This window comes from Saimiri boliviensis, chromosome 15 (assembly GCF_048565385.1).
Source record: "Saimiri boliviensis isolate mSaiBol1 chromosome 15, mSaiBol1.pri, whole genome shotgun sequence".
NCBI classification, from domain to species: Eukaryota; Metazoa; Chordata; class Mammalia; order Primates; family Cebidae; genus Saimiri; species Saimiri boliviensis.
Window position 1 is genome coordinate 13,428,643 of NC_133463.1, and position 20,634 is coordinate 13,449,276.

General features: G+C 42.4%; 1 protein-coding gene and 1 long non-coding RNA gene across 2 annotated transcripts in view; one reads left to right on the forward strand and one right to left on the reverse strand.

The window, feature by feature from the left end:
- Nucleotides 1–2,120, reverse strand: part of LOC141581426 (uncharacterized) — a 29,231-nt gene extending 27,111 nt beyond the window's left edge. Inside the window, exon 1 of the long non-coding RNA XR_012514014.1 lies at nt 1,898–2,120. This is a non-coding gene — a long non-coding RNA (uncharacterized LOC141581426). The remainder of the gene's footprint in view (nt 1–1,897) is intronic.
- A 45-nt stretch (nt 2,121–2,165) lies between these two features.
- Nucleotides 2,166–20,634, forward strand: part of RAB2A (RAB2A, member RAS oncogene family) — an 88,085-nt gene continuing 69,616 nt past the window's right edge. The window contains exon 1 of the mRNA XM_010346046.3: nt 2,166–2,443. Coding sequence (XP_010344348.1) covers nt 2,398–2,443 — 46 coding nt within the window. The 5' untranslated portion in view covers nt 2,166–2,397. The remainder of the gene's footprint in view (nt 2,444–20,634) is intronic.

Here is a 20,634-nt window from a genome sequence, read left to right on the forward strand (position 1 = left end):
TGAGAGTGAGTACTTGAGCTTCTCCTCTATCACCCAGGAAGATTCGGTGAAGGCACTCAAGTGGGAGGGACAAAATGACGTCTGAAACCTGGAGGCCTTGGGCAGGGACCTCCCCTTCCTTAAACTCAAGGTAAACGAACCAAATTTTGAGATTCCAGGTAACTTTTCATGTCAAATTCTTCTGTGCCATCCCTAACCCTTTAGTAAAATCCCCTCCAAATATTTCAGAAAAACCTTGTGAGTTCGTATCTGGCAAGGCCATCCAAAGCATGTAGCAGCCCTCCATATCTAGCCAGCATAATGGTGTCAGTACTAATTACAACATGATAGATTCCAAAGAGGAGAGGAGAGTATTATGCAACAGGAACCAGGGCCACTAAATCCCAATCACTTTTTCGCCAGCAATGATTCTCCTTCCATATGGGGTTATAGGTTATGAGGATACGGGTTAGTCAATTAAATTCCTTATGTAATTTCAAATTCCCTGAACAGATCCAGGAATTTTGCACATTCTGTTCCTTGTCCATAAACTTTGGTTCCCTTCCCCAAACTGTTATTCTTTTGACAAACTCTTTTTTTTTTTTTTTTTCCTTTTGAGGTGGAGTCTCGCTCTGTCGCGCAGGCTGGAGTGCAGTGGCACAATCTCAGCTTACTGCAACCTCCACCTCCCAGATTCAAGCAATTCTCTGCCTCGGCCTCCCGAGTAGCTGGGATTACAGGCACCCACCACCATGCCTGGATAATTTTTTTGTTTTTGTTTTTGTTTTTGTATTTTTTGTACAGACGGGGTTTCATCATCTTGGCCAGGCTGGTCTTGAACTCCTGACCTTGTGATCCACCTGCCTCAGCCTCCCAAAGTGCTGGGATTCTTTTGATAAACTCTTATTCATCATTCATATTCCTGGCTCAGACATCATATCTCTAGGTAACCTTTCCTGACATTTAGACTATTCTCTACCTCCTCTTCCATAACCTGTGCTCCTTTTGAACAGAGTGATACATTTTGGGCTTGATGATTAAAAAAGAAAAGTAGAAAAACAGAACATAGAACATACAGGGCTTCTAGTTGCTATGCCTGGCAGTGCATGAAACACAGTATTCAATAACTATTATTTAAATGCATAAATTAGTCATTTTGTTTTTTCCTTTAGCAGTATTTTTTTATACATGATAAAAATTATATAGGATTCATATATTACATATGTTGCATATGTTGTATAACATGTAAAAATATGTTTTGTATATATATATGTACAGATTGTCTCCGTTTTGCATAACCAAAGTCAAGCTTTTTTTTTTAAGAGCAGCCCTCAGAACCAGGACAGGTCCAGAGGCTTTATTAATTTTTATTTTTATTTATTTTGAAACGGAGTCTCACTCTTTCACCCAGGCTGGAGTGCAGTGGTGCAATCTCGGCCCCCTACAACCTCCACCTCCCAGGTTCAAGTGATTCTCCTGCCTCAGCCTCCTGAGTAGTTGGGAATACAGGCAAGCGCCACCACGCCAGGCTAATTTTTGTAGTTTTAACAGAGACGGGGTTTCGCATTGTTGGCCAGGCTGGTCTTGAACTCCTGACCTCAGGTGAGAGCAGCATAGTATTCCACTGTATGGGCATACCATGATTTACTTCGCAGTCTCAGATTTATGGTTTCCATTTTATAAATACTGCCATTTTCACCGTCAAGCCCCGATGCCAAACACAGAAATACCGCCCCCCAACTCCCTCGCCGCGTGCCTTCCACATTTTCACACAAATTTTTAGGAGCCCAGGGCGGAGCCCTGCACCGAACGCTGCCTCTGCCTTTCCCCCACGTGCCCCGCGCCCCCGCCACAGGGTGGAAGGCGACGGAACCGAGTCCTCCGCACCCCCACCTGCCCGCTTCCCCCGAACCCCCACCTGCCCGGTTCCCCAGCGTCTCCCGGCGGCCGGGCTCTCCTGCTCAAAGGTGGCGGAACGACCGGAGCCCGGCCTCGCCCCGCTCGGGACAGGGCTGACTGGGCCCGGCCAGCTCTGCGCGGGGCGGGACTTCGACGGGGCGGGGCGGGACTCCGGCCGGCGGGGCGCGGCCAGCGTGCGGGGCTCCTCCCCTTTCCTCCGGCGGCGCCGGCGGCCGCAGCACTTCCGGGTCGGCGTGGAGGCGGGGCGGAGGCGCAGCGGAGGCTGTTATTGTTCGCCTGGGCTCGGTCGGGCGCTGTCTCCCATAGCTCGGCAGGTGTCAGTTTGTCCGGCCTCCTCGCAGCCCCTTACTCCCGGCAGCTGACAGCAGTAGCGGCGGCGGCGGCGGCGGCGGGCGGGGCCTGGCGTTTCGAGGCTGAGCGGCGCCGGGGTGAGGGGCGCGGAGGAGGAGCAGCAGCGGGAGGAGGAGCCGTGTGCCCTGGCACTGAGCGGCCGCGGCCATGGCGTACGCCTATCTTTTCAAGTACATCATCATCGGCGACACAGGTGAGGGCCCCGGGCGCGGCCGTGCGGGTGTCGGCGGTCTCCGCGCCGGGGCTGAGGGGCAAACGGCGTCTGGCGGTGGCGAGGACGCGGACCCCACCCGGCGCCTCCCTCCCGGCCGCGCCGCTGCATTTCCGCAGTGCTGGAGCTGGTGACGTGGGCCCTGCGAGCGGCCGCGGCCTGGCCAGGCCGGCTCTGCGGACCCCGACCCGGCCGGCCCCGCAGCTGGGGGCCGCGGCAGCCGTTTGCGACGCCCGATGCAGGAAGTGTGCGACAGAAGGGGAGGCCTAGCCCGGGGCCGCCGGGGCCCGATCCGCAGGACTGCACCCCACCCCCGGAACCCCTCGCCGTAGGTCTCTTCGAGGCCCCGGAAAAAAGGAGGAGGGAAACCTAGGAGAGCAGAAGGTGTTGGGGTCCGGGTCTTAGTTCCTGACCAGTCCACCCTCCTCCACCTGCACGCATCTGTTAAGGCCTGGGCAAGGCGCTTTTTGGTGTGGGACAGGCAGCTGAGCAGGAAAGGAAAGCTTTAAAATATATAACATATGCCTCTGTATTATATATGCTTTTTTAACACCTTCACTCTCGAGTCACAATAAGCCACATCTCCTTACTTGACGGCTAGAGCATCCCTTTCGGGGTTAGGAAAGCGCGAACGGGTTGTGTGGACTTTTGCCACGTGGGAACTGGGGTTATTTGATAGTAACGCACAGTCGTTCAGTGCCCTGGGTGTGTACTTACGTATGTATATGTTGGGGACGCTGATGTTTTAAATAAGTCAGGTCCGGTGTCACAACGGATAATTTTCAGGTGAGCTCATGTCCATTTGAAGCAGAAAGAAAGTCAGTTAGTCTCACTTAGAATGACATCCCAGTATATGGCACAGAAAGTAAACAAACTTCGTATTTTTAATACCTGTGGTTTTGATATTACTTTGAATCTAATAATAAACCTAAAGATTGTTTAGGTGTTGCAACTATTAATATACCAGAGTCTGATTTCAGTGGTTACTCTTGCACAACTTCGGACTATTTGCACAACTTTGGTAATGTAAGCCTCTGTTTGTAGTTGAACTAATAATGTAGCAGGTCCCGTAACTAAAGAAGTATGTTGGCCGGGTGCGGTGGCTCATGCCTGCGCGATCCCAGCACTTTCCGAGGCGGAGGCTGGTGGATCACCTGAAGTCAGGAGTTCGAGACCAGCGTGGCCAACATGGTGAAACCCTGTCTCTACTAAAAATACAAAAATTAGCCAGGTGTTGTGGTGGGCGCCTGTAATCCCACCACTTGGGAGGCTGAGGCAGGAGGATCACTTGAGCCCTGCAGGTGGAGGTTGCAGTGAGCCGAGGTTGCAGTGAACCGAGATCATGCACTGCACTGCACTCCACTCCAGGCTGGGTGACACAGGGAGACTCCGTCTCAAAAAAAAAAAAATCTTGTTGATTACTGCCTGAAAGAAAAACTTTCTGCTAGAAACATGAATTTTCAGCAAGGTTTTTTGGTGTGTATGTGTGTAAATTGGATTTATAAACTTTATTTTAAAAATACTGTGGTGTATTTGGAAGAAGGAAGGAGAATTCTAAAGCCTTCTGGCAAAATTTGATTTAGACTGTAAAAACAAGATTGGAGAGGAATGCCGCATTAACTGTAATATGAGTGGGTTTGAGAAATAGAAGCTTGTGGCTGTGGCCATTTGGCCGTCTCAATAGTGGTAAAGATTCAAATCAGACTTTGCTGGTTGCCTTTTTCCAGTTTTTTATTTGAGGCTCTACTGTAGGTAAATAAAGTATTGTGCAGGCAATAGTGGGGCTACAAATCCTAACAAGTTAATGCTCTGTTCTCTTGGAATTTGCCCTTATCCAAAAGCAGTCCCCACACAGTTCAAAGAAAGGGAAGACACTCCTTTCTTGTCATTACTGCTCATACGACCTAGTTCAGGAACAGAATTCTTGACACTATTATTGTATGGAGCATACTGCTCCCCACTTAAGTTCAGCCAGTGTGGTTTACTGTCAATGTAATCTTCCTGAAGCATGAATGTCAAAAGGCTACTCGTTTACTCACAGTTTTTAGTTTGACCTTGAACGAACTCTGTATTTTAGCTCCTATGTACATTTCTAGCCTTCTTTCCCACTATTCCCCTCCTTGCTTCAACCAGTGAGACCCAGTGGCTGATTTTTGTGTTTTTTCCTGGACTCTGCTACTCTCTATTCTTAGAGTGTTTTCTGGCACAACCTCTCCCTGTGGAAAATCCATCAGTCCTTCAAAGTGTTATTTGAGTTTTCTGTAATGCCTTCACGGTCAACATATATTAAGCCTTTATTGTGTGAAGATTTTCACAGTATCCTGGCTTAAAATGACTACCTTTTTTCTGCATTTATGTTTTTCACTTTGTGTCATTCTTCTGATACTGATCCCAGACTGTTTTGTTCTATAGATACTTGTATAGGCTCAATATTATGTAGGCATCTATTATATACTTCTTGAAGGCAGTAAAGATATTTTCTATGGCTTTGTGTTTCTTTCAGGAAGATCCTAGTAAAAGATAGGCCTTGTATATTTAATGAATAAGAGAGGAGCCAACAGGCTACTATATTCCTGTTTGTATATATTAATAGCTTAACAGAGGTGGTGGTGGTGGTGGTGGTGGTGGTTGTGGTTGTTTTGCCCTGTTCTGTCCCTTTTTTGCTTATTAACTTGAGCAAAATCCTTTACCATATTTCTTTAATTCAGAGTGTACCCACAGAAACTCCGTATAGCCTTAGAAAAGATGACTTTAAAATCAGTAATTTGAGAGCCACCTTGATTTTCTAAAAAGTCAATGTCAGAAACATGCATCATAGACTGAGGGAGATCACCTAATTTTTATGTTTCTGTTTCCCTAACCTATAATCTTCTCTCATTATGTGAGATAAAATGAGGATAAATGTGAAAGTACTTTTGATTTCTCAAGGGAAAGGAACAATGCGCATTTTTCCTTTTCCCAGTTCCCTCTTTAATAGAAGAGGTTTTAATACTGTTGAGCTGTTTTCTTACTGTAAGGCTAAATGCAGTTAAAATGTAGCTTTACGTTTTTTCTTTGTTCTTGTTCCTGAATCATTTAGTAAAATTTGTCATTTAAATGTAGATATAAAGTGGAAAGTGGTTTTTAACAAGCAGTTAATTATCAAGCATAGAGGGAGAGAAAAAATACAAACCTATAGTAATTTTTGCTCCTAAAATTCTAGCATCTGCCTACTATTATAACCTTATCACTAACCCTTCCTGCCCCTCAACTCTCGGCCAGGTACACAAAGGCAAAACTTTGGTTGTGTTCTTATTTCTGTTAATATCTGAATCTCCCCTTCTTGTCCCTTCTCTATCAAAAAAGGTTATGTCAAAAATTTTTGTCACTTGGCCAACTCCTTTTTATCCATTCTTTTAAGATTGTAACAAATTCTACCACTCCCTGTTGCATTTAATGCAGGTCCTCTCCTCTCTTCCCTCATTCTGTTTACCTTCTCTTCAGTCCCAGTCCCACTTAAATTTTATTATTTATTTTTATTATTTTTTTGAGATGGAGTTTTGTTCTTGTTGCCCACACTGGCATGCAAGTGGGCACGGTCTCAGCTCATTGCAGCCTCCGCCTCCCAGGTTCAAATGATTCTCCTGCCTCCCTCTCAAGGAGCTGGGGTTATAGATGCCTGCCATTACACATGGCTAATTTTTGTTTTTTTTTTTTTTTTTTTTTTGAGACGGAGTTTCGCTCTTGTTACCCAGGCTGGAATGCAATGGCGCAATCTCGGCTCACCGCAACCTCCGCCTCCTGGGCTCAGGCAATTCTCCTGCCTCAGCCTCCCGAGTAGCTGGGATTACAGGCACACGCCACCATGCCCAGCTAATTTTTTGCACCTTTAGTAGAGACGGGGTTTCACCATGTTGACCAGGATGGTCTCGATCTCTTGACCTTGTGATCCACCCGCCTCGGCCTCCCAAAGTGCTGGGATTACAGGCTTGAGCCAGCGCACCCAGCCTTAATTTTTGTATTTTTAGTAGAGACGGAGTTTCAGTATGTTAGCCAGGCTGGTCACGAACTCCTGACCTCAGGTGATCCACCCACCTCAGCCTCCCAAAGTGCTAGGATTACAGGCGTGAGCCACCGTGCCCAGCCTACATTTTATTTTTTATTTATTTTTCACTCTTATGTATATACCTACCACTTACATTTTATTTTACTTTGTATTATTTATAAAGTAAATAATTTATTATTTATTTATCTACTGAGACATGATCTCTGTCGCCCAGGTAGGGGTGCAGTAGCTCTATCATGGCTCACTCACTACAGCTTCAGTCTCCTGAGCCCATGCGATCCTCCCACCCAAGTCTTCCAAGTAGCTGGGAACACAGACACATGCCACCATGCCTGGCTAATGGGCTTTCACTGTGTTGCTCAGGCTGGTCTTAAACTCCTGGGTTCAAGCCGTCCTCTTACTTCAGCCTCCCAGAGTACCAGATTACAAACATGAGCTGCTGCTCTCAGCCTCAGTTATATTTTAAATAATCTTTTTTTGAGACGGAGTTTCGCTCTTGTTACCCAGGCTGGAGTGCAATGGCGCGGTCTCGGCTCACCGCAACCTCCGCCTCCTGGGTTCAGGCAATTCTGCTGCCTCAGCCTCCTGAGTAGCTGGGATTACAGGCACGCACCACCATGCCCAGCTTTTTTTTTTGTATTTTTAGTAGAGACGGGGTTTCACCATGTTGACCAAGATGGTCTCGATTTCTTGACCTTGTGATCCACCCGCCTCGGCCTCCCAAAGTGCTGGGATTACAGGCTTGAGCCACCGCGCCCGGCTTAAATAATCTTTTTAGTTAGGAAGGTATTTGGCTTTGTCTTAGATGTAACGGTACACCGTTCAGTATCAGATTTATTTAATAGACAAGTGCATGGATCCTTGAGGGGAGGGGAGGCGCTAGTAATGTTTGAGCTGAAATTAGAATGATGAGTAGGGACTCCCAGAGTGGGCATGGGGGAATGTCTGGTATGTAGCTGAAAGTTCATATTTCTGGCTCAGGAAAGAGTAATCTGGGATGGAGATTTGGGAACTAATAACATAAAATGAAGTCCTTATTATCTGAGAGTTCATTTTCTGAGCTTTTGAAATTACAAGATTATGTAAGGAAGAAAAATTCTCATGACATGAAAATAATTATCACTTTAAAAAGTTAACTTCTCAAACTTTCTTCTAATTCTCATCTTCTTGCTTTGGCATAGGGGCTTGCTGATCATAATATAGTTTGAATTAGTTGCAAAGTGAAATTACATATGATGCCAAAATTACAAGCATTTGTTTTTGTTTGTTTGTTTTTTTGAGAAGTTTCGCTCGTGTCACTCAAGCTGTAGTGCAGTGGAGCGATCTTGGTTCACTGCAACCTCTACCTCCCGGGTTCAAGCGATTCTCCTGCTTCAGCCTCCGCAGTAGCTAGGATTACAGGCGCCTGCCACCACACCCAGCAAATTTTTGTATTTTTAGTAGAGATGGGGTTTTGCCATGTTGGCCTAACTGGTCTCAAACTCCTGACCTCAGGTGATCCACCTGCCTTAGCCTCCCAAAGTTCTGGGATTACAGGTATGAGCCACTGCACGCAGCCACATTTGTTTCTTTGATGCAAACGATTTTGGAGCATCGGTTCATGTGCAAAACCACTGACAAATGGGAATCTGACACAGTTGTCCTCCTGGAATGAAGTAGATGGTGATTGTTCATTGAATGAATTGACAGATGAAAGTGTGGATGTAACGGTGGGAAATACTAGTGTTCATGGGGCATATGGGGAAAGTGACCAGCATAGGAGACTTTTAGGAATAAGCAAAAGAGGAAGAGAGACCTGGGCAGTACAGTGTCACGGAATCTGCAGAGGAGGCAGGTCCCAGAGAGAGAGTGGTCACCATTGTCAAGTGCAGTAGAGGTTAGGGACTACTGGTTGAAATGGTAGGAAGACATTAGTGCTTTGCCACAGTGTTTGATTCGGAAGTCAATGAGGAGGAGAACTGTAAGGTATACTTTCATTTATGTTTTTAAAATACTGTGGATTTTTATATATGTCTAAATATACAGAAAAAGTCCCAAAGACTGCACACTTAACTGTTACTTCTGGGAAGGAGAGTAAAATTATATACTTATATTGATTACATTGAAAGAGCTGGTGTTGGTGAAATGGGGCTTTTTATATTTTAGAGGCCTTCTACTTTCTTTTTTAAAAAAATAAACAGCATTACACATAGTATTGGTGCTTTTACAAAAAGTTACTGGGAAGTTAAAAGTAGAACCATGTGTGGGCTATTTTATTGAATAAATGTGAATGTGTGTTTGTATTTTAAGATAGGAGATCCTTGAGGTTGAAAGGTTGAAAATACAAGACAGGAAAGAGGGAGGGAGCAAAGTTCTAGAGGATTTGGGGAAAGAATAGGACTAGATTCTCAAGAGCTTTAAAGTTTTAACAGAAGGAAGACCTCTTCCTGTGGGAGACACTCAAATTTGAGTTAATTTAGATTTTTGTGAATCACCTGGGGTGTTTGTTAAAAAAATATGTGTATTCGGCAGCCCAACCCCTGGAGATTTTGATTCACTAGATTTGAGGTGGAGCTGAATGTTGCAAAACCTGTGGCCAGAAATACTAGTCATTCTATTATATAAGCAGATTTATTAGAGTTATCTTCAGAAAACAAACTGGGAAGTTCAGAGGTGGAAAAATTCTATTAAAATCTTTTTATTATGAGATATAGCATGTATATAAAAGAATATGTGTAATATGTATACACAGTTTAATAGTTTTAAAGAATAATAATAAACACACATTGTTTTCTCATCCAGTTTTCCACTGGCCTGAATTTTATATTACTCCTCCCCTGCTTTTCTTCATAGTTGTATATCTTATGGATTCCTAAGCTATATTATTTAGTTTTGCTCATTTTTAGATATGCTTAGCTGTTTTATTTATCAAATGAGAGCTGAAACATATCTTTTAACATCATCTACAATTTAGGTTATATACTTTTGTTATCCTTAAATTTTTGCTTTATGTATGTTATTGGTGATCTTTTAAGATTTTCGACTAGCTCTTTTCTGTTTGTTTTCTATCTCTAACCCCGTTTATTTATTTATTAGAGGGAAGTATCCTCCCTCTAATACTTATACTGTGCCTTAGTGAATCATAGAGGCTATTGGCCCTGTTGTTCTCATTCCTTTTTTCCTTTCTAAAAACCTCCTCTGGTGACTCTCCCTCCTCGTCTTCTCAAATAATATCACTCTGTTTGGTGTTCTGTCCTTTCAGTCCCATGCCATTCCTGTCCAGCATGAAGTTTTCTCTTCTGTCTCCCCAACTGCTCCCTTCCTGGATTTTAACTCCAGCTCTCCTCCTTTTGCAGTAGCCAGTCAGTTTGATGTTTTATTTGAGCAGACCCTAATTTTGCCATCTCAGCTGTTTTTCCCTTCCCTTCTGGCCCAGCTGTGCTTACTTCATTTGTTATTCTCTGCTCATCCTTAGTCGGTGAGGCTGTGTCCTTTGCTACAAAAGATGCAGCCATATATGCAGACCTCCCTTGTCCCCCTCCTAGCTTTACATTTTCTACAAGAAACTGTCCCATTGGATTTAGTTAGCCTTAAGTATTTGCAGGTTTTTAAATACTCTAGTTTTAGCTGTTACTCTTCACTTGTAAGTAAGAGATGCCTGGCAAAAAGGTGCTAGATTCTCTCTGCTGTCATGCACAGATAGTAGCCCCTTTTAAATTTACGCAGTGTTTCTCAACTCAAAACTATTAAGACTTGGTTCTTATCCATGGAATTGCTGTTTTAGTCACTCTCCAGGGATCAGTATTTTTAATACTGACATCAGTATTTTTAAAAAGTATTGTTTGTAGTGATGATAGTACTGTAACATTCCACTGTTGGTCAGCCATGGGCCACTTTTGCTTATTTTTCTAAAATTGATAGTTCTTTTTCTGTTGTCAAATTTTCTGCTTTGGGGGATTTTATGTAATCCCTAAGGTGTAGCCAGACTGAATTTATGTGGAATTCTTCATCACATTAGCTTTTGGCACTGTGGTCTGTATAGCCGATTCTCATGAGTAATCCTCAACACTTTTTATAGTTCCTATACCGTATCAAAAGCTTATTACTGTTAATCCTTCAACAGATATGTGAGATTATCATTTTACAGATGAAGAAACTGAGTTGTGTCATTTGGGGCAAATTATCTTAGTAGATGGTTTATATGGTTTGGCTCTGTGTCCCACTCAAATCTCATCTCAAATTGTAATCCCTATAGTCCCCTCGTGTTGAGGGAGGGACCTGGTGGGAGGTGATTGGATCTGATGATAGTGAGTGAGTTCTTAGGAGATCTGATGGTTTTCTAAGTGTTTGACAATTCCTCTTTGATAGTCTGGTTTTCTCCTGCTGCCATGTAATAATGTGCCTGCTTCCCCTTCTGCCATGATTATAAGTTTTCTGAGGCCTCTCCAGCCATGAAGAACTGTGAGTCAATTAAACCTCTTTCCTTTATAAATTACCCAGTCTCAGGTAGTATCTTTATAGCAGTATGAAAAGGAACGAATACAGTGGTAGAACAAAGATCTACGGCTGTCTGACTCCACAGACTATTCTCTTGATTATAGGGTGAGCTGGCTTCATTTTCCTTTGCTGTTGCCTTCCCCACATCTTCTGAGTTTTTACTTTTCATAGCCATAATGTAGCTTTAGGTTTCTCCCAATTCTCATTTTAAAGTTTAAAGTTCTCATTTTCAGGTATAGCTAAGAGTCACTGTGGTTTTGGCCAAATCTGAGGGAGAAAGGAAGAAAATGAATATTGATGGCTGCATGCTGATACAACTCCTTGAAGGAAGGATGGTGCCTGGTGCAGAGTTAAGAGTTAGTGCTTCAGTAAATGATGAATGTGTGCTAGGTAAATTCTGCTGGGTAGGCTGCATGCATTGACCAGTTTATTCCTCCTTCTTTCAAAACAGGGTTTAAGGCACTTACATAAAATTTTTTAAAGTTTTTTTAAATGTAAATGAGATATTAAGGAGATATATATATCAGTATTTTAATGCTAGCATTCCAAGCTACCAGAAACTTAGCAACTGAAACAACATAAATATATCCTACAGTTCTATAGTCCAGAAGTCTAACATGTCTCACTGGGCTAAAATCCAGGTTTCAGCAGGACTGGGTTACCTTCTACAGCAGGTGTCCCCAAACTACAGCCCGCAGGCCGCATGCGGCCCCCTGAGGCCATTTATCCGCCCCCCCCACTGCACTTCAGGAAGGGGCACCTCTTTCATTGGTGGTCAGTGAGAGGAGCACAGTATGTGGCGGCCCTCCAACAGTCTGAGGGACAGTGAACTGGCCCCCTGTGTAAAAAGTTTGGGGACGCCTGTTCTAGAGTGTCTTGACTCATTCAGGTTGTTGGCAGAATATAGGTCCATGCAGCTGTAGGGCTAAGATCCCCATTTCCTTCCTGGCTATCACCTGAGAGCTTTTCCCAGCTTTTAGAGTCCACCCCTACATTGCTTGGCCTATGGCCCCCTTCCTCCATCTTCACAGCTAACAACAGTGGATCACATCCTTCTTATGTCTCATCTTTCTGATTCTTATTGGGCCATCCCACATCTCTCTGTTGTAAAGGTTCTCCACTTTTAAGGACTCATATGTTTAGATTGGGCTAACCTGGATAATCCATGCTAGTCTCCCCATCTCAAGATCTAATCTTAATCAAATCTGCAAAGTCCCCTTTGCCATGTAGGGTAAAATATTCACAGGTTCTGGGGATTAGGATGTTAATATCTTTTGGAGGGCATTATTCTGCCTACCATAAAGGGCCACATTAGTCCATTCTCACACTGCTATAAAGAACTACCTGAAGCCAGGCGTGGTGGCTCACACCTGTAATTCTAGCACTTTGGAGGCTAGGCGTAGTGGCTCATTCGTGTATTCCTAACATTTTGGAGGCTGAGGCAGGTGGATTGTCTGAGCTCAGGAATTCAAGACCAGCCTGGGCAACACGGTGAAACCCTGTCTCTACTAAAATACAAAAAATTAGCCGGGTGTAGCGGTATGCACCTACAATCCCAGCTACTTAGGAGGCTGAGACAGGAGAATTGCTTGAACCCGACAGGCAGAGGTTGCAGTGAGCCTCAATGGCGCCATTGCATTCCAGCCTGGGCGACAGCGTGAGACTCTGTCACACACACACACACACACACACACACACACACACACACACACAAGTCCAGGTGCTATGGCTCACGCCTGTAATCCTAGCACTTTGGGAGGCCGAGGTGGGCAGATCACCTGAGGTCTGGCATTCGGCCTGACCAACATGGAGAAACCCCGTCTTTATTTAAAAAAAAAAAAAAAAGAACTACCTGAGAATGGGGAATTTATGAAGAAAAGAGGTTTAATTGATTCACAGTTCCACGGGCTGTACAGGAAGCATGGCTGTGAGTCCTCAGGAAACTTGCAGTCACAGCAGAAGGTGAAGGGGAAAGCAAGCACATCTTACCACGTCAGAGCAGGAAAGAGAATGTGAAGGGGGAAGTTTTACACACTTTTAAACAACCAGATCTCGTGAGAACTCACTCACTGTCACTGAGAGCAGCAAGAGGGAAATCCGCTTTAATGATCCAGTCAGCTCCCACCAGGTCCCTCCCCCAACATAGGAAATTAAAATTTGACATGAGATTGGGTGGGGACACGAGCTAGAAATTTCAAGGGCTAAGGAACAAATGGTAAAAACAGTAAAATAAAATCAGAAAGGAAATGTATTAGTCCATTTTCACACTGCTATAAAGATACTGCACGAGACTGGATAATTTATAAACAAAAGAGATTTAAGTGACTCACAGTTCCAGATAGCTATGGGGAGGCCTCAGGAAAATTACAATCATGGCAGAAGGCAGAGGGAGGCACCTTCTTCACAAGGTGGCAGGAGTAGGAGGGAAGGGAGGGAGGAGGGAGGGAGGAGAGAGAGAGAGTGCGTGCAATGGAGAAAGGGCCAGGACTTATCAAACAACCAAATCAGCCACTCCCTTAGCACATGGCGATTACAATTCCAGATGAGACTTTCATAGGACACAGAGCCAAACCATATCAGGACATTTATACTCAAGGTCTGTGATGTGAAGTTGTGTAGACTTCTTTGAAGTAGACGCTGTATTTAGCACTAACCAGTGCAAGAAGACAACCCTGCTCATTTACCCAAATTGTAGTATCCATTATTTTTTTTTAAAGTATGTTCATGTATATAGTTAGTAACTGCAGACATTGGGTCTTAAAAGAAGCTTTGCTTCTGCTTCCTCTTAAAAATAATACAGTTCAGCAGGTCATGGACTAAAAATAATAATAATACAATATAATGTAGTAGGTATAAATATACAACTGGTTTTATAGGGCATTTTCTCTACAGACATAACTCATTGAATCTATGAGGAAAACACCATTTTATAGGTGAGGAAAGGGACAGTAGTTGTCACATACAGTTTTCTTGTATACAGCTTGTAACTGACTAATAAGTTTTGGGACTCCAAAGTTCATGCTCTCTTCTCCATATTATAGTTCTTGATTCCCATAAATTTCACATCAGACCTCTTCTGTTGGCTTACTTTTTGGTCTGTTCAGTTGCTGTGGGGAATACATAACCTTCAATTCCCTTTACTTAAATAGGTAGGACCTCCATTCGTGCATAATAGTGCAGAGCTATCCTATATAAAAGTAGGATAAAGTACTTTATCTGCTATTTATCAGCTGTGTGACTGGGAGCAACCCATTTGATCTTTCTTTGTCTTGGTGTCTTCATCTATAAAATTGGAATGAATAAATGATATTGTATGTGTAACAGTGACTTGAATGAGAAATGATTATATCTTTACTTTTTATTCCGCTTCTTTGAATGTTTCTGTAATTTTCCCATATGCATTTGAAAAATTCACCCAAACCTGACCAGTGCTGTATAGTGTCTAAGTAATGCTAATAATAGCAAAAACATAATTTTTTTTGCCCTCTGTGTGTTCTAATATGTTGATTCCCCCCACCACCACCCTCTTGTTAGCTTGCATGTTTTTGGCCAGCTGATACTTGAAGAAGTATGTTATCCTTGACTCTAATTTTTTTTTTTCCTAGCCTGTGCTGGTATTTTATTTGTTTGCATCAAGTTGTTTTATGACAGGTTTCTTACGTTATCAAGATTCCTTTTATTTCAGATCTCTGTATTTTTGGCAGCTCTGCTTACAGTGAATGACCATCCGAGTCCACTTATGATTTATGTTAAGAGATGAGGTCTCACTATGTTGCCTAGGCTGGTCTCAGACTCCTGGCCTCAAGTGATTCTCCTGCCTCAGCCTGCCAAAGTGCTGGGATTACAGGTGTGAGTCACTGTGCCTGGCCCCTGGTAGTGATTTAAAAGACTCGGTAGGATTTTGTTCTAAGAAGAAACAGAAATGCACTTCAGCTAGCTTTTAAGGAAAGAGATTCATGATAAGAATTTAAAGAGGACTTACAGGAATCCAAGTAAAACAGTTTAACAGGTCTTGGGCAGTTGGCTACTCTGAAGTTTTTGTTTTCTTCTCATGGCTTCTCTCTTGACCCATTAAGCATGTTTCTTTTTTTTTTTTTTTTCTTTTTCATCTTCTTTTTTTTTAAACAATCTTTTCATTATTGATTTCTGACTTTATTACACTTAAACTAGAGACTGTATAGACTATATGTACTGAATTTTCAGTGTGTGAGACTAATTTTGTAGCCAAGTACTTGGTTGATATTTGTACATGTTCCATATGTGCTTACAAAGTATATTCTTGTGTATATAGTGAGTTCAAGTTTCCATACATGTCTCTTAAATCAGACTTGATATTAGTGTGGATTGTATCTTCTATATAGTCTTTTGTCTGCTTCTTTTTTGAGCTTTGGGTAGAGATGTTAAAAGTCTCATATTATGACAATGGATTTTTCTTGTTCTTCTGTCAGATTATTTTCCCCCACCTCCCATGAATTTGGGGGCTACTTTGTAAGTTATTTATCACCCATATATCTTAATTGAGGAGTTATTCATTTGTCATTAGATTTCCCTTCACTTGTTTCTTGGTATGATTTTTTTGAATTCAGGTATTTGATGTTAATTTTGCGTATTTGGTTCATATTTGTTTAGGATGTAAACATTACACTTAACTGGAATTTTTTGCTCATTATTTTGAGGAGTTTATATTAATGTATTTTATTCTATGTTATTGATATTAATTGCTTGATTATGTTCTGTTTGTACTGCACTTTTCTCCGTTCTTTCACTTATGGACATTTTGGAGTTGTTCGTTTTGTTGTAAAAGATGATACTGCATAGATAATTCTTATGCTTGCCTCCTTGAGCTGGATACTAGAGTTTTGGAAATACATCTTACAGCAGATTTGTGGGTGGAAGATATATACATCTTCGGCTTTACTGGCATATCTAAATCTTTCTCCAAAATAATCAGTTGACTAGGCCAGGCGCGGTGGCTCAAGCCTGTAATCCCAGCACTTTGGGAGGCCGAGGCGGGTGGATCATGAGGTCAAGAGATTGAGACCATCCTGGTCAACAAGGTGAAACCCCGTCTCTACTAAAAATACAAAAAAAAGTTAGCTGGGCATGGTGGTGCGTGCCTATAATCCCAGCTACTCAGGAGGCTGAGACAGGAGAATTGCCTGAACCCAGGAGATAGAGGTTGCGGTGAGCCGAGATGGCGCCATTGCACTCCAGCCTGGGTAACAAGAGCGAAACTCCGTCTCAAAAAAAAAAAAAAAAAAACAATAGTAATCAGTTGACTTATTTTGGTTCTGTGTCACCTTTTTTTCTTTTTTTGAGACAAGTTCTTGCTCTGTCACCCAGGCTGGATTGCAGTAGCACTGTCCTGGCTCACTTCAGCCTCTGCCTCTTAGGCTCAAGGGATCCTCCCATCTTAGCCTCTGGATTAGCTGAGGTCACAGGCACGGGCTACCACACCCAGCTAATTTTTTTTTTTTTTTTTTTTTTTAAGAGAGGGAGTCTCGCTCTGTCACCCCGGCTGGAGTGCAGTGGGCATAGTGTTGGCTCACTGCAACCTCTTGCCTTCTGGGTTCAAGCAGTTCTGCCTCAGCCTCTCGAGTAGCTGTGATTACAGGCACACGCCAACATACCTGTCTACTTTTTGTATTTTTAGTAAAGAAAGGGTTTCACCGTGTTGGCCAGGCTGGTCTCAAACTCGTGACCTTATGTGATCTGCCCACCTCAACCTCCCAAAGTGCTGGGATTACCGATGTGAGCCACCATGCCTGGCCTCGCCTGGCTAATTTTTAGATTTTCTCTAGAAATGAGTCTTGCCGTGTTTTCCAGGCTGGTCTCCAACTCCTGGGCTCAAGTGATCCTCCCACTTTAGCATTCCAAAGGGATGGGATTACAGTAGTATGAACCACCATGCCCAGCCCTGTATCACCTTTTTTAAAAAAGGCCTATTTTTTAATATAGTGTATTTCTATATTTTTAAAAACTTGAATCTGAGAGTCTGTATTTTAAAAGGAGAATTTAATGTTTTTATATGTATTGTAATCACTGGTGAATTCAGGTTTATTTCTACTATCAGGTACCACCCTGGTTCAGTCATACAGATAAAGATCAAGGTGTAGATCACAGGCATGCCCACTTGCCATGGGCTTTTGAGTTTAGACAGGCACATGTCCTGCACAGAAAGCAATGTGGTAGATTTTCCAAGCATGTACAGGTCACCTATGCCTTGTAGGCCAGTAGAGAGTTTCATGAAGAGAAGATACCTGCCATTCACTTATTAGTGTACATGAACAATTAATTTAAATTCCCAAGTTTTCTGTTTGTAAAACAGACCTACCAAGGTCTCACTGTGTTGCCCAGGTTGGTCTCAAATTCCTGGGCTCAAGCAGTCTGCCCACCTTGGCTTCCCCAAGTGCTGGGATTACAGACATTGAGCCACAGCACCCAGCCAGTTGGATTTTAGTTGGATTTAAGAACTGTATCCATAAAGGACTGCTATGTAGCAAGCTGGAAGGAGCATGCTGCTATGTGCAGTCCTGTATTTTTAACTTCTGATATTAGCAGCAACTTGGACACAGTCCAATCTGGTTGAAGGAGTTAATGTATAATTTAGATTTTAACTGACAGAATCCAAAATGACCTTGGTAGGCAGAATGATTGGCTAAATTTTAGCAAAATTGATTTAAATAAAAATGAAGTTAAAACCCAGTATTTGCTAGTAAAGTAACCATACAAATATAAAATGGAGGTCAGGTAGTTCAATATCCACATGTCTAAAAACTTAGTTTTACATTACTTGCTTCATATGAGTCAAATAAGTAATAAAGCAAACAAAAGAATAAATGTGGTGCTAGATCAGTAAAAATATAATGTACAGATAAGGCAGGTCCTACCCTGTCAGGCCTCAACTGCAATTTCTGAAACTCTCATTTTAAAGGGATATCTACAAACTGGAGTCTGTGCTCAGGAGACCAGTAACATTGATATGAAGGCTGTAACATTCATGACGTTTTAGGAATGGTTGGGTAACTGAACCATTTTAACCTAAAAAAAAGAAGACTTAAAGGAGAATATAATAATGACTTTCAGATACTTAGGTGACTGACATATGAAAGAGGGACTCATACCAGGACCATGAGTAGAAGACCTACAGTTGGACTCTTCATAAAATGGAAAGAGCTTGTTCACTGGTAAGTTAATTTGCACTGGAGTAGGAGTTTAATTGACACATATGAAGGCTTGGAAGACGGAGTTTATTCAAAAGATAGAGATTTGCACTTGATTTTTTTTTTTTTCTTCTCAAAGACATTTAAGATACTATTGTGGGCTGGGCATGGTGGCTCACACCTGTAATCCCAGCACTTTGGGAGGCCAAGGCGGGTGGATTGCTTGAGATCAGGAGTTCAAGGCCAGCCTGGCCAACATAGTGAAACCCTGTCTCTACTAAAATACAAAAATTAGCTGGGTGTGTTGGTGGGTGCCTGTAATGCCAGCCACTGGGGAGGCTGAGGCAGGAGACTTGCTTGAACCCAGGAGGCAGAGGTGCAGTGAGCCAGGATCACACCACTACCCTCCAGTTTGTGCTTTTGCCCCATCTTTATATTAATTATGTAAGAAGTACTGAGTAGAGCTTCTCACACTTATTTTGCCAAGAACGTTTAATGACTTTATAGACCAGGAGTGCTATACAAAATGTGGCAGTAAAGGGTTTTTGTCACTGGGGGTAAGGGATGTGATAATTAAGAGTAAGGAATCTTGGGACCATACTGTGAAGAGCATTGTGTGACATAGTTTACGGAGTTGCTTAACCCGCTGTACGTCTTCAAAGAGGGAGTCTTATTCTCTTTCCTATTCTCTAAGTGGGACAAATTTCTACCCTAAACTCAGTTATTTGTACAGTAATAAGCCTCATTCACCATTTCACCTATTTTTTTCTTGCTAGGCCTTTACCCCCATCGTTTCTGGCTTAAAGTTTCATTCTTGGAGAATTTGTAGGAGAAATAGAAAAATCATGTTGGATTTAAGTGTGAATATGTAAATTTTCAGCCTTAGCCATGAATAAGTCTTACTCAAAAGTACTGCTGAGTAGTAGTATTCAGAGACTTTCAACGGCAGAGAGAAGGAAATCAAAATTTTCTATTTCGCAGTGCATTATTTTACTTGCAGGGTTTCTTGAAATTTTCTTATCAGATCAACATTTAAAGTAGCTGTACTGGTCACACGGGAAGTTTTACTGGTTATTTAACAGCAGTGTCACTATGGAGGTAGCTGGATGAGGACAATAAAAGTACTGCTTATGTAGCATTGATATAAAAGTTCCTCTTTACACCTTACGTATGTAAGCAAGCATGGTAAACAGTGGCTTACATCCTTCCAGAAATTTTCTGTACCTCTATAAGCCTGTGTATGTGTACATGTGTCCCAGTTCTACCAGCAGGATTACACCAGGCGTCCCCAAACTTTTTACACAGGGGGCCAGTTCACAGTCCCTCAGACCGTTGAAGGGCCGCCACATACTGTGCTCCTCTCACTGACCACCAATGAAAGAGGTGCCCCTTCCTGAAGTGCGGCGGTGGGTGGGGGGTGGGGAGGCAGATGAATGGCCTCAGGGGGCCGTAGTTTGGGGAGGCCTGGATTACACAGTCACTACTGTTATACAACTTTATTTTTTTTCACTTTACGGTAAATTCTGAGTGTCTTTCCATATCACTACATATAAATCTCTCTCGTTTTTTAAAAACCCTCATATAGCTGAACCACAATTTATCAGTTTCTGATTCTGTTAGTCTAGGTCTGTGGTAGCAAATAACAGAAGCCAGCTCTGGTTAATGTAAACAAAAGATTTTATGGGAAAGATTGGACAGTTCACAGACAGGAAAGCAATAAAATAAAGTCTGAAAATGGGCAAAATGAAGGAAGGCAAGGCACAGCCAAATTCCTGTTGTCAGTACAGCCTGCTGGAGAAGGTGCTGGATGCATACCACTGGCCTCCACTGCTCTCTCATCTCTGCTGTAGCCACCACGTATTGTCTCTTGATGGTCCTTGATATTGCAGTACTTTTTCAAGATTCTAAGTTCTAGATAGGAGTATCTGATTGGCTCAGTCTAGGACACATACCTTCCTGCCTTAGCTACTAGGGAGCTCAAAGAAAAGTGCTCTGATGCAAGGTAGCCAGAAATAGCAAATGTCCACCTACACCTGCTTTGATGAATATCATTATAGACAGTGTTGCTCTTAGCCTCCTTGTGCATTTGTGCAAGAAGCAAAATTTCTGGGTGAACTAGTATTTACATTTTGCATTTTGGTAGGTATTGCCAAATTACCTTCCATTGAAAGTATCAATTTAGAAAGAATATTTAATTTTGACCTTGGTATATATTTCAGATACTTACTATTCAGCAGGCTAACTCCAACATTGTGTATCTTAACTGATGCCTAGTGTTTGAGAATTTAGCAGTTTGATTTTATTACTGGTATTATTTCTTTGGTTATTACTAATCTGTCAGTTGCATGAAATAGTTTTTCTGCTTACAACCTTTGACTTTGATACAAACCATTTATATTATACAACTTAGAGATCATGTACAGTAAATTTATTACATAATTATATTTTACATTTACATCCAGTTTGATCTATACCATTGTGAAAAGTTT